At 50.2% G+C, this 16,577-nt stretch overlaps 1 protein-coding gene and 1 non-coding gene across 3 annotated transcripts; one reads left to right on the top strand and one right to left on the bottom strand.

Moving 5' to 3' along the window:
* Window positions 1–1,566: 1,566 nt before the first annotated feature.
* BATF3 (basic leucine zipper ATF-like transcription factor 3) lies at window positions 1,567–16,039 on the bottom strand. 2 transcript variants are annotated; one of them, XM_007988497.3, is made up of 3 exons: window positions 15,784–16,039; window positions 12,680–12,784; window positions 1,567–2,087 (listed from the first exon to the last, which is right to left on the bottom strand). In XM_007988497.3, exons 1-3 carry the CDS (start codon window positions 15,931–15,933, stop codon window positions 1,899–1,901), a joined length of 444 nt encoding a protein of 147 aa, XP_007986688.1. In that variant the 5' UTR covers window positions 15,934–16,039; the 3' UTR covers window positions 1,567–1,898. The 2 variants fall into 2 exon arrangements, with proteins under 2 accessions (XP_007986688.1, XP_007986689.1); XM_007988498.3 differs by lacking the exon at window positions 15,784–16,039 and adding an exon at window positions 15,431–15,675.
* On the top strand, window positions 7,992–8,095 carry LOC119619813 (U6 spliceosomal RNA). Its single transcript, XR_005236267.1, has one exon. It is a non-coding gene; the product is annotated as a U6 spliceosomal RNA (small nuclear RNA).
* Window positions 16,040–16,577: the final 538 nt, after the last annotated feature.

Here is a 16,577-nt window from a genome sequence, read left to right as displayed (position 1 = left end):
TTACGGATAAGTAGGCCAATGGGGCCAGCAGGCCTGGACACCCTGGAGTTAGCAGTGGAGTAGGAGAGCATACAGTAGAACAGCAATGACCACAAGGGTCAGAGCAGGTCAGTGGACAGTCAGGACAGCTGGATTTTGGAAGTCGGGTCAGTCAGAGGGGTCCACAAGCCTGGAGAACTTGGAAGTTCTGCAGGATCAGGCTGAGACTCCTGCAGGGCCACAAATTCCTGGAGTTGAAAGTCAGCAGCAGCAAAACTCCTGCATGTGCCAGGCACACACTTCGTATGTTCCTACTCACCACTGCAGAGACCCCTGGGGCCCCGGCTCTAAGTCCACCACCACAGACAGGGTGCTCATCTGAACCGTGCAGAAGGAAAAACAGGCCACATTTCGACACTAGCTGAGCCACACCCAGTTTACCTCCTTGTTGCATCAACCTGACTCAATTCACAGAGGATCAGGTGGGAGACCACCTGAGGTCTCAGCCTTGTTCTGACCTTGAGCAATCTCTTCCCCTTGCCGCACCTGAGCCCCTTCTCTGCAAAGTGGAGGGGTCAGAATGAATTATTTTAATGTCTCTTGTTCTAAAATCTTGCATCATGCTTTCTGCCCCTGAACTCCCAGCAGGCATGAGTTCTGTTCGCTAATAGCAGCCTTCCAACACGCCTGACAAGGGCAAGTTTGCAGCCTTCAGCCTGTGAGTGTTAGAGACCAGGCAGGCCTCCAGTAGGAAGGGGAACTCTCCCTAGGAAAGGGGGCATTGAGAGGAGTAGCCCAGAGTCAGCAAGTCCTTCACCCCTGGGAGGGGGCTGCCTTCTATTTCTTTCTTGTTTCTTTTCTTCTTTAACCATCTACATTTACAACCAAGCACTTTCCTTTCTGTTCCCATTTCTTGTTCCCTTTATGATGGAATGGCTCCACCCTCCAGAACCACCTCTCTTCCAGGGAAAAAGAGAATTGGAGGATGGGAAGTATCTTCCCGGTTGGCTTTCCTTGCTGGGGCCAACTTCCACCTGGCTTGGTTCTGCTTTTCCCAAAAGACGAGTCGGGCAGACAGGGCTTTTTGAAAGGAAATTGCTCTTCTCATCTACCCAAATATTTGTTTAAATAAAGAGACAAATTTCTCCACTCAGTTGTGACTCAGACTAATACTAAGTTTCTCCCCTATCCTACACCTACTATAGAACAAGAAGGTGGCCTGGGAGTGGATGGTGCCGTTGAGAAAACCAACCTGGAATAGAAAATGTCCCACGCAAGTCCAGCATGGGTGTGAGAGTTGGCCAAGGTGGAAGGCTGTGCAGAGCATGACAAAGACACGGGTCACACCCAGCATGCACCTTTGTGACCCAGCTGGGTCAAAGACTTCTGAAGGCCTAGAAGTGGCAAGGAAGTCCCATTGGTTTATGCTCCAACACAGCCCCCTAAAGCCACCTCCCCTGTCTGCCATGGCTGTGGGAGAGTAGCCAGGCAGGGAAGCAAGACCCATGAGCCACAGAACACCCGGAGAAGACAGAAGATGACCTCTCCAGGAAAAGAAAGTGTATTGTGCCTCTAAATTCCAAGAACTGGAGAAGGGAGAGACAATAAGCATCTTTATTATCCAAATTCTAGAGGAAATGGCTCTGCATAACAGCAGAACCTAATAGCTGCCAGGGTGGATGAGAAGTCATTCCTGAAGGTGGCCTCCATGCTGGATCTGCACAAGGGCTCTGTGAGTCTTGCGCGTATTGGATGCCGTGCTGAGCCCAGTCTGCAGGGGACACAGCTGGCTGGTCCTGGAGCTCCCAGGAGGAGGCCTGGCCACAGGTGCCCCCTGTATACAATTGTGAAGGGAAACCCTTCCTCCCTGGTATGAAAATGACCAAGCCTCCTTGTTGGGCAGAGGAGTGTCCTCGGCTTCATCGGGGCAAGCAGCCAGCCACGGGGTCTGGCCGGGGAGGCACTGGCACAAAGTTCAGGGGGCAGAGCAGCAGCGGACACATCTTCTCGTGCTCCTTCAGTGCCTCTGTCAGGTGCTTCAGCTCCTCTGTCAGCTTTCCAATCTCTCTCCGCAGCATGGTGTTTTCTTGTTCCAGGCACTCATATTCCTGGAGGACACAAAGAATGGGCAACATCATTTCTGATGCAGTGTTCCCTTCCTCCGTCCTCCTGTGCTGCGCTGCTTGCCTCTTGCCCATGAAAGCTGTCTCATTATGCATGTCCCCTCCACCACTCAGATATCCAGGTATTTGTCTATTTGATGAGTGTCTCTCCCCTCCCACTGGGAGAAACTATTTATTGAGGTATAACTTACATAAAATAAAATGTATCTATTTTAAGTATGATCCAGTGAGTTTTGACAAATGTATACACCCGTCTTGATCAATACACAGAACACTGCCATCACTCCAAAAAGCTCCCTCATGCCCCTGTGCAGTGAGTTCCCCCAAATGCTGATGTGCTTCCGAAGATCTCTGTTGGGTTCACAGCTATACTCCCAGCACCTAGAACAGTACCTGGAACACAACAAATGTTTGTTGATTGCACTAACAAACAAACGAAAACATCCCTTGCCTTGGCTTTGCTCCAGCACTCACCTGTTCAGTTTCCTCTCCATCAGAGTTTACAGAGGCGTAGAACTGCAGGGGATCAGAGAGAACCCTTAGCCCAATCCACACAATGTAGAAACCATCCATATCCAACTTGTTCTGGGCACTCCTGCCCTCAATGGACAGACTGTCATTTCTGGGCTACTCTACTAGAAAAATCCTCTTTAGGGGCCGAGCATGGTGGCTCAAGCCTGTAATCCCAGCACTTTGGGAGGCCGAGACGGGCGGATCATGAGGTCAGGAGATCGAGATCATCCTGGCTAACATGGTGAAACCCCGTCTCTACTAAAAAATACAAAAAATTAGCCAGGCGAGGCGGCGGGCGCCTGTAGTCCCAGCTACTCGGGAGGCTGAGGCAGGAGAATGGCGTAAACCCGGGAGGCGGAGCTTGCAGTGAGCTGAGATCGCACCACTGCACTTTAGTCTGGGCGACAGAGCGAGACTCCATCTCAAAAAAAAATAAAAATAAAAAAGAAAAAAGAAAAATCCTCTTTGCTGGGCATGGTGACTTATGCTTGTAATCTCAGCACTTTAGGAGGTCAAGGTGGGAGGATCACTTAAGGCCAGGAGTTTGAGACCAGCCTGGACAACACAGTGGGACCCCATCTCTAAAAAAATTTGTTTTTAATTAGCCAGGCATGGTGATGCACACCTATAGTCCCAGGTACTTGAGAGGCTCCGCCAGGAGGATTGCTTGAACCTGGGATTTCGAGGCTGCAATAAGCCATGATTACAGCACTGTACTCCAGCCTGGGTAACAGAGAAAGATCCCAACACAAAAAGGAAGGAAGGAAGGAAGGAAGGAAAGAAGGAAGGAAGGAAGGAAGGAAGGAAGGAAGGAAGGAAGGAAGGAAGGAAGGAAGGAAGGAAGGAAGGAAGGAAGGAAGGGAGGGAGGGAGGGAGGGAGGGACAAACGAAAGGAAAGAAAGAAAGAAAGAGAGAGAGAGAGAGAAAGAGAGAAAGAAAGAAAGAAAGAAAGAAAGAAAGAAAGAAAGAAAGAAAGAAAGAAAGAAAGAAAGAAAGAAAGAAAGAAAGAAAGAAAGAAAGAAAGAAAGAAAGAAAGAAAGAAAGAAAGAAAGAAAGAAAGAAAGAAAGAGAGAGAGAGAGAGGGAGGGAGGAAGGGAGGGAGGCAGGGAAAAGAAAAGAAAAAGCTCTTATTTGTACTGATCCAAACTCTCCCACTTTCAAATGTACCTATTGGGCTTGGTTCTATTTAACAGAACCACACCTAGTAGATCCAATGCTTTTTTCAACATCGCACTTCTTGAAATGTTAGGATACAGCCCCATACCACTTCCCTTTACATATTCTCTGAGCTCAGTTGTCTCAGGTCCTCTGAGTTCCTTGCATCAGGCTTTTCTTTGCCCTTCTGGGGACCCTCACCAACACACACTCCAATTTGCCAGAATATCTCAGAAAATGTTGCTCCCAGGATGCAATGCATGGTTCTGGAGACCATGCCAAGGGTAAATGTGTGGCAGTGACCTTTCCTGTGCTGGGCCCAAGCTGCTGAGGATTCTCCCTGAGCCTGCAGAGAAATGCAAGATTTGTCTGCCTGTGCTGCTTCTTTGTCTGTCCTTGGATGATGATGGATGATACGGGGCTTAAGGGTAGGGTTTTACATCCATCTCCACTGAATTTCATTCCTTATTTGGACATCTCCCAGCCCAGCAAAATTGCAAAATCTTTTTGAATCTCAATTGCATTGTCTCATGAATGATGATAGCACACAGATTGAAGTCATCCACTAACTTAACATGCAGGTCTTTCTTTTCTTCATCCAAGTCATTAATAAGTTCTACAATAAATAGCCAATAGCAGAGCTCTACGGCATGCCAATAGAGACCCTCTCTAGGCTGGCAATCTCATTTAAATCTTGCTGAAATGTTTTCATTCATTTCTAGTTTATAGTAAGGCTTTGTTGTATCATGCACACCATGCATTTCCCAAGCTCAGGGCCCAATTGTGTTACTCTTCACACTTTCTCTCTGAGTAGTAATTTTAAGGGAGTATCACTAAAGAAATCTGATCTTATAGCCCCCAAAGACACATGCAAATTATCAATCCTACCCCTTTGCTCATGCAGTTATCCTCAACTGGACTGCCTTCCTCCTTTTCTGCGTGGGTTCAGCTCAAGCCCACCACCTCCAGGAAGGCTTCCCTGACCACAGTACCTACAGGAACCACATCTTTTATTATGTGTTCTATTCTATTTTGTATCATATTCAATCTCACTCATATTAAGTAATGTCTCTCCCCAAAGATCAGAAATGTAAAGGACCTAGGAACTTCTGCTACTCCTCTCCTCTACCCCTGCCTGATGCACCACACCACCAGCATCCACATGCTCAGTGATTCCTCAGCCCTCATCCTCTGCTTTCTCTTTAACTCCACCCTTTCCTTTATAATGGACTCTCGGCATCTTCCTCCCTTTCAGAAGCAAGGGGTCTGGTGGGGCTGCCTATAGAGTCTATCTGAGCCATTCCCCAGGCAGGCTCCCAGGGTGTTCTGGAGCACTCTCCAGGGCAGCAGGCTGTTCTGGGGCCATGTGGCTTCACCAGTATACCGGCCCCATTCTGCCTCCATCCTCCTCCCTGCCTCCCACTCCCAAGCCCTCATGCCCTCCTCTGGCCTCTGACAAGCTCTAGTTCTGGAGTCAGAATTCTGTCTACAAACCCAGCAATAAGCCCTCCATGGGCAAGGGGAGAATCTGGATGGGAGGATGGGATGGAAGCCGAGGCATCAAGGAAATCCTGCAGGCAGTAGAGGGATGAGAAAAGCTGCAGCACACACACATGTCTGCAAACACACACTCACACACTCACACACACACATGCACAGAGTCACACATGTGTCCGCAAACACACACTTTCATACACACTCACACACACTCTCGCACACATATACACTCACAGACACTCACACACATAGACACCCACACACTCACACACATGCACAGAGTCACACGTGTCCGCAAACACACTTTCATACACACTCACACACACTCTCGTGCACATACACACTCACACACACGCTCATACACAGCCACACACACGTCTGCAAACACATATTCACTCTCATACACACACTCACACATGTACACACTCACACACTGTCATACAGTCACACAGTCATACACACATACACACACCTCACACACTCAGTCACACACACTCACAGACTCACATCCACACTCCACACCTTCACTTTCACAGAAACACTCACACTCACACACACTCCACCCTGCAGCTGGAAACGCCCTTCACTTTCAAGTAAAATGGAGAGTACGTTTGAGTAGTTCCAACATGCTAACAACATTTTAAGTAGATTCCGAAGGACAAGAAGCCCTCTTCCTTTGGTAGAATATTCCAAGCTGCCTTTCTACATATACTTAATTCCACAGCAAGAGGCTCTGAGCTTCACGGCTTTGTCTCTGGAAGCCGTGTGTGCGCAGCCCTGTGGCCTGAGGCTTCCCTGAGGTCCCCTGCCCTCCCCCAACCCCTGCTCAGAGTCGTCAGAGCTTCCCGTCACAGGTGCCCCACGGGCCCCTCATCTGCCTTCTCCACAGGGACTTTCTCTTCCAGGATTTAAGCTTTTCTTATAAACCGGCTGAGGGACTTTTACTGAGCTGAGAGAATAACAAGAGAAGAAGTCAAAATCTTTAGGTGAGACCAGTCCTGTGAAAATAAAAAGAGGAGCTGGGAGGGAAGAAAGAAGAGGCCAGAGAACACCGAATAGCAGCAAAAGGGGGAAGAAATGAAACCCACCTCACACCCAGAAGAAATTCCTGGAGTAAATGCAAACAAAAAGCAAGCAAAGACCATTAAACCCTTCATTATTTCCAAACATATGACCCGTCCAGCTCTAATTCTGCCAAGTTCCAAATCCTTTGCTACAGGAGGGTTTGAGGTTGCTGTACTCCCTCTCTGGGTATTTGCCGGGACAGTTTCAAAGCAGACACCTAAAAATTAGAGGTGGTGAAATCACTGTGGATCCCAGTTCTGCCTCAGAAATGAAGCTGCCTAAGGCAATGGATCTCAAGTAGGGCAACTGTGGCAGTCAGCAGGGGACACTGGCAGTGTATGGAGACAGCTTGGGTTATCACAGCTGGTGGGGGGTGCTACTACATCATGTGGCTAGAGGACAAGGATGCTGCTCAACATCCAACAGCACAGAGGACAGACCCCCCAACAACCAGGAATTATGCTGCCCCACGCATCAACAGTGTTGAGGCTGAGAAACCCTGTTCTGGGCATCTAGGAGCAAGTGACTGGGATCAAGGGGCTGCCTAGGGATACGCAGGGTCCAGGGTGCCTCTGAGGCTAAAGACAGGATCAAGGACTGGTAAAGAAGTGAGCAGAGATGACAACTATGGTGATAAGGAAAGAAGTAGGAACAGGCCACCAGGAGGCCACAGCCACACGCAGACCCCATTTCACAAATTAGAAAACTAAAGCTCTGAGAGGTACAGTGACTTTTCCAAGGTCACACAGACTTGGGATCTGACTCCTAACTTCAAGGTCAACTGCAGCTCTCTTGTAGCATCAACAATTCTGCGTTTGGTTGGCAGGGCCTGGGTCCAGATTTCCCCATGATGGTTACCAGAAGTAAGAGGCTGTAAGATCTCAGTACTTTAGAATAAGTCTACTCCCAAGCCTTCACTGATGCACTTCCCAGCAGAAAAACTGTTACCAGCAAGGGCTGTACAAATGAGTGTCATCATCAGTTTCTAAGCCACATGGGTGCTGGCATGAAGCTTCCTCTTAGAACATGCAATATCTGCAAAACCATGGCGACACACAACACAATCACATTGCCCAAGTCATTCAACAGTTTGTGACATTTGGGGCTCCTCAGGATGGCACTGCTGCTTTCCTTTTCTGACTCAAAATTCTTTCTCAGTCTTACACCTTTGGGGTGTCTGGTCGAACCAGTCTGACCCACTTCTGAGCCACCCTTCAGCCTGGGTGAGAGGAGACCCTGCCTATTCACTTTGGTTCTCATTTGTCAGTGTGGACTTTGGCATGCGCCTAGTGTTCAGAGATGAATGCAGGTCGAAATCCCCACGGGAGGTGTGAGCGGGTTGGAGGGATGATTTGAAAGCCCACAGTGAACTCTGAGGTCTACAGACACATGTTAAGACCCGCTTCTCATCACCGTAGTCCAACTGCCAGCAACCACTGCCCAGAAAACTCTATGTGAAGGGGAACCCCAGCCGCTGCCTCTCTGGCTTGGCCTGTGCAGCCTCTTCCCCCATCCTCCCCTCCACAGAGGTCTCGCCTTGACGGACACTCCTAGGCCTTTGGAGATGGAGAACAAGGAAGGGAGGGAGGTGGCCGAAAAACTCCTAAGAGCTGCAGTTGGAGCAAGTTTCTCAGGGCGTTGGAGGCAACAGAGGCTCAAGTGCTCACTTGAGCAGCACATACACTAAAATTGGAATGATACAGGGATTCGCATGGCCCCTGTGCAAGGATAACATGCAAATTCATAAAGTGTTCCATATTTTGTAAAAAACCCAGGAAGACGAAAGAGTAAAAAACAACCCAAAAAACCAGAGGCTCAAGTGCAGGCGGAGTATGTGAGTGAGGTGAGCAGAGAAAAGTGGAAACTCTTGTTGCCCAGGCTGGAGTGAAGTGGCGCAATCTTGGCTCACTGCAACCTCCTCCTCCCAGGTTCAAGCGATTCTCCTGCCTCAGCCTCCCGAGTAGTTGGGACTACAGGCACACGCCACTATACCCGGCTAATTTTTCTATTTTTAGTAGAGATGGGGTTTCGCCATGTTGGCCAGGCTGGTCTTAAACTCCTGGCCTTAGTTGATCCACCCACCTCAGCCTCCCAAAGAGCTTGGATTACAGGCATGAGCCACTGTGCCTGGCCAAAAAGTGGAAACTTTAAACACGTTTGCTCCAAATATCCCCCCTCACGATATGCAAGAAATGCAACTAAAGAGCTTGAGTTACTTTGAGATATTCAGAAATGCAATCCCTGCAGTGTGGGATAGAGGAACAGATGAAGAAAGCCCTTTTGATGCACCACAGTCTCCAGGGAGCAGCAGGCAGTGGCTGTCAGTGGCTGTTTTCTGGGCCCTCTGGTGTCTCCCAATCAGCTGGCCTCACTCCAGATTTGAGGAGGAGGTTCCTATGCATGGTGTCCCCATGCTAGATTGGCCTGGGAGGTCCAGGGGTCCTAACGGGCTGTCATGACCAGAAGCAGTGTGCAAGGTGCTCTGTGCTCAACTCGCTGGAGCTTGGCAAAAGGGTTCTTTACACCATTTTTAAACCAGATACCTTGCCTCCAATAGTAGATTTAATCATCCAATGATCCCTACAGCTACAATGCTTTCCTAGAAGGAACAGGGAAGGGATTACTCACATGGTGAGTAATGATTCGGTTCAGAAATGATGTTCCTCTGGTTCTGCAGAAGGTTTGGGATATATTTCCATTTTCCTAAGCCAGTTGCCTGCTTCTTCACACTCACTTGTGACCAGTGACACTTGTGTGGAGATAGTGAAGCTAAGGTGAGGGCTACAGCTCTGGGGTCTCTATACAGGTGGAGCCGCTGTCCTAGCCTCTTTGACCCTGTGTTTCTCAATAAAACTGGCCTTGCTAAGGTGATCTGCCAGTGGTGTGTAATCCTGACCCATTCCTTCAGCCCCACAGAGAGAGAGGCGAAGGGGGTGCTCTTCCATGGAGGGTCTGGGTTTCAGATCAACCCGCCCCATTTCTGGAAAGGGCAGCTGGCAAGACTGTCATGCAACACAGTCTCTGGGTTGGAGAGCAGGCCAGGGACCCTACAGAAGGGGTCTCCACCCCACAGTTCCAAGAGGGATCAGATAGGGGTAAACGTGGCACCACTCTGAAGTTCCCAGGCACCTGGTTCACTCCGTTATCAAATGCAGCAGTAACAGAAAGTGCGAGAGAGCCAACGCTTCAAACAGGTACTTTTCTTGATACTGTCGTAAAGTTCTGTATTTACCTTACCTACTGTGGTAGGCAGCATAATCGATCCACCCCTCACAGAAGTCTACATTCTACTCTCTTGAACCTGTGACTATGTCACCTTACATAGCAAAAGGGATTATGCGGATGTGATTAAGAAGCGTGAGATGGGGAGACTATCCTGGATTATCCAGGCAGACCCAATGCAATCCTAAGGGTCCTTGTAAGTGAAAGAGGGTGTCGGGGAGTCAGAGAAGATGTGACAATGGAAACAGCACCAGAGTAACGCAGCCTGAGAAAGATGCAACTGGCCATTGCTGGCTCTGAAGATGGAAGGAGACCGTAAGCCCAGGAACACTGAAGCCTCCGGAAGCTGGAAAAAGCAAGAAAACGAATCTTCTCCAGAACCTCCAGAAGGAAGGCAGCCCTGCTGCCATCTTCATTTTGACCCAATGTGACCTACTTCTGATGTGTGACTGCCAAAACTGTAAGACAGTGTAAAATAGTAAATTTTAAACCACCCAATGTGTGACAGTTTGTTTCAGCAGCAGTAGGAAATTAACATCCTTTCCTTGGGAAATTCCAGGTTTCCCACCGACAGGCAAGGCATGAGATCTTCCTCCTCTCTTTGTGACCCAATGGCAATGCTTGGTATTTGTGAAATGGATCTACTTGACCGTGCTCCATGAAAGATCTTGTCCAAGATCTTGTCCTCTGGATACATATTCAGTCCAGACTTAAACTGATGTTTTTAAAACTAGTTTTTAAAAATATTAAGGCACCTGGCTGGGACTAGGAGCTTCTTCAGGAGTAATGCCTTGGCCATCCAGCAGCACATGTGGTCTGAATATAGATAGGGCCATGCACAAACTGGGAGCCACAGTTCCCCTCTGGGGGCTATTTTGGTAACACGATGCTAGAATCACAATTGCTTCAGGAGCAAGGGGGAAGAAAGAAAGGAGGCAAAGGGCATTACCACTCTTCTGTGGAAATTCTTCAGGATGAAGGCTGGGAGGGACCTTCCGTGACACTAGTCTAGAGATCCTAGCCTCCTTCGAGGGCCCAGCCTTCTTACTTCAGGAAAGAATCTGACATTTATGATTTATGCCACACTGTGAATTTATATCGGAAGGTCACCTCTCTGTGGAGTATGTGCATTCTAAATTTGTTCTTTGTTCATTGTCAGAGTTTTAAGATTGCCCTTTTCCTCTCCTCTCCCCAACACACCTCAGAGTCTCCATGTTGTCAGTGCCCCAGAATGGCCTTGCTGAGACAAGCATGGCAGGAGACCTAGCACAATGCCTCATGCCTGTAATTCCAACACTTTGGGAGGCCAAGGCAGGTGGATCACTTGAGTCCAGGAGTCTGAAACTACCCTGAGCAACATGGCAAAACCCCATCTCTACAAAACTACAAAAATGGCCGGGCGCGGTGGCTCATGCCTGTAATTCCAGCACTTGGGAGGCCGAGGTGGGTGAATTATGAGGTCAGGAGTATGAGACCAGCCTGGCCAACATGGTGAAACCCTGTCTCTACTAAAAATACAAAAAATTAGCTGGGCGTAGTGGCGGGCACCTGTGGTCCCAGCTATTTGGGAGGCTGAGGCAGGAGAATCTCTAGAACCCAGGAGGCAGAGGTTGCAGTGAGCCGAGATTGTGCCACTGCACTCCAGCCTGGGCAACAGAGTGAGACTCTGTCTCAAAACAAACAAAACAAAAGACAAAATTAAGGGCAGAGGTGGGAAGATTGCTTGAGCCTGGGAGATGGAGGCTGCAGCAAGCCATGATCATGCCATCGCACTCCAGCCTGGGCAACAGAGCAAGATCCTGTCTCAAAAAAATAAGAAAGTATGGCAGGAAAGAGCTAAACTAAAATCTTTAATTATGCACACCAACCCCGACAAAGACAAGAACATGGAACGGTGGCCCATTCCAATCAAAAAGATCCTCGGATGCTTTTGAGGCCAGTTCCTGGTATGGCGCAGCCCCAGGTCCCAACTGCAGGATTACGCAGGTGTACGCATGAGGGTGGAGGGAAAAGGAATGGCTTAGGATAAATCCTAGGCTTCTGATTTGAGTGATGGGAAAGATGTTTCGCTCCATTAACTACAGTCTGAAGACAATGAGAAGAGAAAGTCTCTGGGTAAATGGATAACACTCTTTTCTGGATGTGGTACATCACAACAGCCTGCAGTGGACCCATGGGGAAACAGCTCAGCAGACACTGAAGTTATGGGGTCTAGGATCCAGGACAGAGGGCCTGCCTGGAGTAATCGATGTTGGGAGCTGATGCTGGGAGAACAGATTAATAGATTAAGTCTCCTAGGGTGAGAAAAAAAAAAAAGGGCAGAGTTTGAAACACTCGTCACCACCAACATTTAAGGAAATAGAGGGTAGAAGGCTAACAAAGAAATGGAGAAAAGAAAATTGGTGAAGAAGATCAGGAAAACTAGGAAATGTGGTCTTTTAGAAGCAAAAGAGGGGAAAGCTTTAAGAAGAGATGGGTCCAAAGTGTCAAATGTTCTAACAAGGTAAAGGATCCAGGACCAGAAAGAGGGTCCTGGATAGGGCAGTGCCAGGGCACAGGTGGCTGCAGTGGGAGCAGCTTCTGTAGGGGGGGGTGTGTGTGTATACATGCACGCTGGGTACATGTGTGGATGTGTGTGTCTGTGTGCGCATATCTGTGTGTCAGGTGGAGAGGAGGTAGCAGAAATTAAATCACAGAGGATTGGGGAATAACCAGGAACCGGGGACACAGAGACAACAGGTGTAACTACTCTTTTTTAAGAAGTAAGGATGTTAAAGGATAACTTTGGAGGGGAAAAAAAAAAAAAAAAGCAAAACAAGAAGCACGGATGTAAGGGAAGGAAAGAAATGGAGCAAGAACTTGAAAGTGAATCGGGGTCCAGAAGAGGCTTTGTTTTGTTTTATAATGAAAGAAACTTGAGCTAGAGAATCACCTGGTGGATGAGGGAGGAACGAACATGTGTGTGAGCAAACAGTGAGAACACTGGGCTGGAAGGACCTGGCAGAAATTAGACATGAGTGTTGCTGAAATCGTGATAAAGAGAACAGTGATGTCATCACCCCCACTTTCGTGCAAGGGCAGAGGTGGTGTGGCTCTCAGGTGGCTTGTCCCTACCACGGTCTCACCTCATGGAGCTTGTCAGCCTTCTGGGTCTGCTTCTTCCGACTTCTCTGAGCAGCAACTCGGTTTTTTTCTCTCCTTCGGACCTTCCTGTCATCATCCTCAGGGCTCTGGGGAAAAACATTGGGTGGGCGTGATGTCGTGGCCCCTCGCCTTACCCTTCTCTGCCCTGTCTCGTCACTCAGTGTTGTTCACAGAGCTTCACCATTTGCTTTGCAGTAGACAGCAGCACTAGTTGCTACACCAAAGGGCTCACAACAGCCCCTTGCCCAGGAGCACTCACCATGTGAGTGTGTGAAGTGTGTGGTGTGACTGCTGTTTAAAAGATGAGGAATAAGAAACTCAGAGGGGTTAAGGACCTTGCTCCAGGTATTACAGCCACCAAGTGGGTGAGTGGGAAGTGGAACTCAGGTCTGTTGGTCTCCAAACCAACGTTCATAAACCTCTAGCCCACAGGGCGTGTGCCTGGAAGAGCTGTGGTGTCAATGTTGTCCATCTGAGACTGGAAAGCTGGGCGGGGGCAGGGGGCGGTGGAGAGATCTGCTATCTGGAACTTGCTGTTGGGCGGTGGAGAGATCTGCTATCTGGAACTTGCTGTTTGCCAGTCCTTACACCACCACGCATGAAAGGTACTTTTGATGCTGCATGCAAATCATGATTACACTTATAACTAATTGCAACCACATAACTCTACCAACACACCAAATGATCTTAAACCCCACTGACAATGTACTCATTTGAACAATGCTTGGCTGACATTTTGTTTCAGAAGTCAGAGTGAATCAGAAAGCAAATTTTTGATGTGTCTTGAAAGCTGTTAGCCATACATAAGATTTAACCAAATTCAGTCAAATCCCTCAAGAGTGATTATGAAACAGGCAGGCAGGAAAATGTACCGACCATAGTAAAAACACTTCAATCAGCTATAGAAAACATTAAAAAGTAGAGCAGTATTTGCTTTCTAGAGCCCCATGAGGAGACACCACCAAGCGGGAAAAATACCACACTTACAGAGTTTAAGAGCCAAGAGGTACAAATACAGGAAAACCACTCAGTTATTAATATTCATGGAATGCAAATATTAATAACACAAAAATGGATATTTTCAGTTATCATTTGATCTTGTCCTGTATTCCAAATAAGACACATAACTTCCCAAGTTACTACAGGTAAGAATTTTTTATAAGGGTATAAAAAGGAGAAGAATAAATAACATACATAGCAAATAGAAGCTTAAGGGAACAGAGACAAAGTATGAAAATACAGTCTTCTAGAGAGGCAAAGAAGTCTTGATAAACAAAACCAGAACATTACAGGGGAATATGTGGTTAGAAGACAGCTCTTTAGCTTTAGAATCACACCAGTCCTAGTTTTGTCTCTCAGTGTCAACATGGCCTTGTGTAAATGGTTTAAATTCTCTAAATTTTCAGTTTTCTCATTTATTGCAAACATAATTCATTCATTCTTTCAATACGTATTAACTGAGCACCCACCATGTGCCAGACACTGTCCCAGACACCGGGGACACAAGCCCTAAACAAAGGGTCAGTGAACTCTGCAGACTTGGTGCTAACAGCCTAATGCTTAGGATTGGGATACGATGAAATGAGATTTTGTCCTAAAGCCCCCAGCACACAGTATGCCCTCAAGAAGTTACCTGCCTTTGTTGAAGTTGCTACTTTAAAAAAAAAAAGTATTCTGCATAGTGCTTTTCATGCCTCTGCTCTCCGTAATCAAAAAGTCACTAGCACAAGAAAGCAGCCTGCATACTGCCCTCGGGGAGCTGACTCTAAACTGGACTCATCACCATGATCACACCTGCCAACCCAGCAGAAACATTTAGTCAAGACAGAAAGAGGTGAGCAAAAGTTACAGATAGTATTACGTTATTAATAGTATCTGATTCAGTCTCAAAGATCCTGAGAGATCGATGTTATTATATTCATTTTACAGATGGGGAAACGGAGGGTCGGAGAGGTTAAACAAATTGCTCAAGGCTGCTCAGCCTGTGTGTGGCAAAGCCGAAGCCCAAACTCAGATCTCTGTGACACTCCAGCGTCACCTGATGACATGTGCCCAGCGCTGAACTGGGAAGGTGGGGAGTAAGGATGAAAAGACCCAGTCTTCGTCGTAAGGCAGGTGGCCAAGACCCAGGCAAAGTTTCCAGATGGCCGTCCCTGTGGCCAGCCTGGTCTGTTTCCTGAGTGCTCAGCTGTAAACGTTGCTAGGGGACAGCGGACTGGGAAGGGGCAAAGGGTTTCCACCAGCTGGGGGCGGAGTCGGCCCTTTGTAGGTCCCCCCGCCCAGGCTGACCAGTCCCGCGTTCTCCATTCCCGCGGCAGCCCAACCCCGGGGAAACCCGGAGGGGCTACAGGCACGGGCGGTGGGGTGGTAGTCGCTGGCTGCGCGAGGATGGGGCGGCCCCTAGGGCAGTGCGGAGCCCACGTGCCGGGGAGCACCGGCCATGCCCGGCCCAGCCAGGCGTGGGCGCTCTCGGGCTTCTCCTCCCAGAGGGCGCAAGAGCTGGCGCAGGAGCCATTCCAGGCGCCGCGGACACTGTGCGCACGCCGGGGTCCCTGGCTCGCCTCCACACCCCCACACCCCCACGCCCTTACCTCTGCTTGTCTCCGGCCGCACCAGCAACCTCTGCACCTCCGCAGTCACCACCACGGAACTCCGGCACCCACCTCCTCGCCCCCCCGCGGCGCGCCGGTTCCCCGCACCCCACGACCCTCCCTGAGCCTCCCGCCCTCTACCTGCGGCTGCGGCTGCGGCTGGTTCCCGGGCGCCGCGACGCTCCTCTGCAGGACGCTGCCGGCCGCCGGGAGCCCTTGCGACATGCCGGGCGCTCCTCCGGCCCGGCCCGCCAGCGCGCCCTGCCCACGGGGCTGCCTACGGGCGCTGTCCCGCAGCGGGCATCCTCGTGCCGCACCCACGGCCCCGCGCCAGCCCCGCCCCCTCGGGCTTCCCGCTCTCCCAGCTCCTCCGCGCGTGGGCCGGGTGTCCCAGCGCGCCAGTCCCGGCAGCGGTCCTTCCCGTCCCACTTCTGCCCCGCCCTCCTTCTCCCATCCCCGCCTCGTTTCCTCCTCTGCCCGCCCTCTCTCCGCACCTCGGGGTCCCAAATCCACCCCTGCTGCGACTTTCCGCCGGCGCCCCGCGCTTCGTGGAAGTCACGTGGTGGCTCTGAAACCCCAGAGGGAACGCGAAGCCCACCCACGCGAAGCGACGCCCCGGTGGGTGGGGGCCAGGGGGGCGCCATGCAGCCTTTGGGGTCCTTCGACCGCTACCGGGGAACTCAGGTTGAGAAACACAGTGGGTGTTTTGGGGTCGGTGGTTTTTTCCCGGTCCCATCGCGGCATCTTCCTGCGCCTCAGCCACGCCCTGCGCCCGCCCCCCGGCGCGGGGGTCACAGTCCCGGGGCACTTTCTCCGCGGCGATCAGTCATCCGGGTGCCACTCTGGCTCCTCCAGCGGCCCCGGAGCCGCGGCTCTGGGGCGAGGACGCCGGCTTCACCGAGTCCCACCGCGCACCCCGAGCCACGAGCGCCCCAGGGACTCTGCAGGGAGCGCCTGCCCTTCTCGTCCCCGGTCCGCCGGGCTGTGGGAGGGAGCGAGGCGGGGCGGCCCCGAGGGTGAATTCCCGGAGCGGAGGGTGGGCAGGGGGAGGGTGTCCCGGACAGAAACGGTGACGGGCTTCCCTGAGAGCGAATCTGCCACGTGGGACGTCACTAGTGACACGTTTGGGGATTTGGACCTGCCATGCCACGGTTAAATGGCCCAGATCCTTTTTCTCTTTCAAGATTTATCCACTCCTGCCAAACTGGGGACCCGGTTGAGATAGGGCAAGTCCCTGTCCACCTGCCTGCCCGTCAAAAGATGCGAAGCCAAGACAATTACACGTGGT

The sequence above is a fragment of the Chlorocebus sabaeus genome, chromosome 25, assembly GCF_047675955.1.
Source record: "Chlorocebus sabaeus isolate Y175 chromosome 25, mChlSab1.0.hap1, whole genome shotgun sequence".
Classification (NCBI taxonomy): domain Eukaryota; kingdom Metazoa; phylum Chordata; class Mammalia; order Primates; family Cercopithecidae; genus Chlorocebus; species Chlorocebus sabaeus.
Note: the sequence above shows the minus strand (reverse complement) of the source record. Positions and strands in the feature narration are given on the sequence as shown.

Excerpts from the sequence above, each read along its gene's own strand:
- BATF3 (XM_007988497.3), bottom strand. The coding sequence starts at position 15,933 with ATGGCGCCCCCCTGGCCCCCACCCACCGGGGCGTCGCTTCGCGTGGGT. Across the intron at positions 12,785-15,783 it reads GGTGGATTTGGGACCCCGAG|AGCCCTGAGGATGATGACAG; the intron begins GTGCGGAGAGAG and ends GTTTTTCCCCAG. Across the intron at positions 2,088-12,679 it reads AGGCTGACAAGCTCCATGAG|GAATATGAGTGCCTGGAACA; the intron begins GTGAGACCGTGG and ends TGTGTCCTCCAG.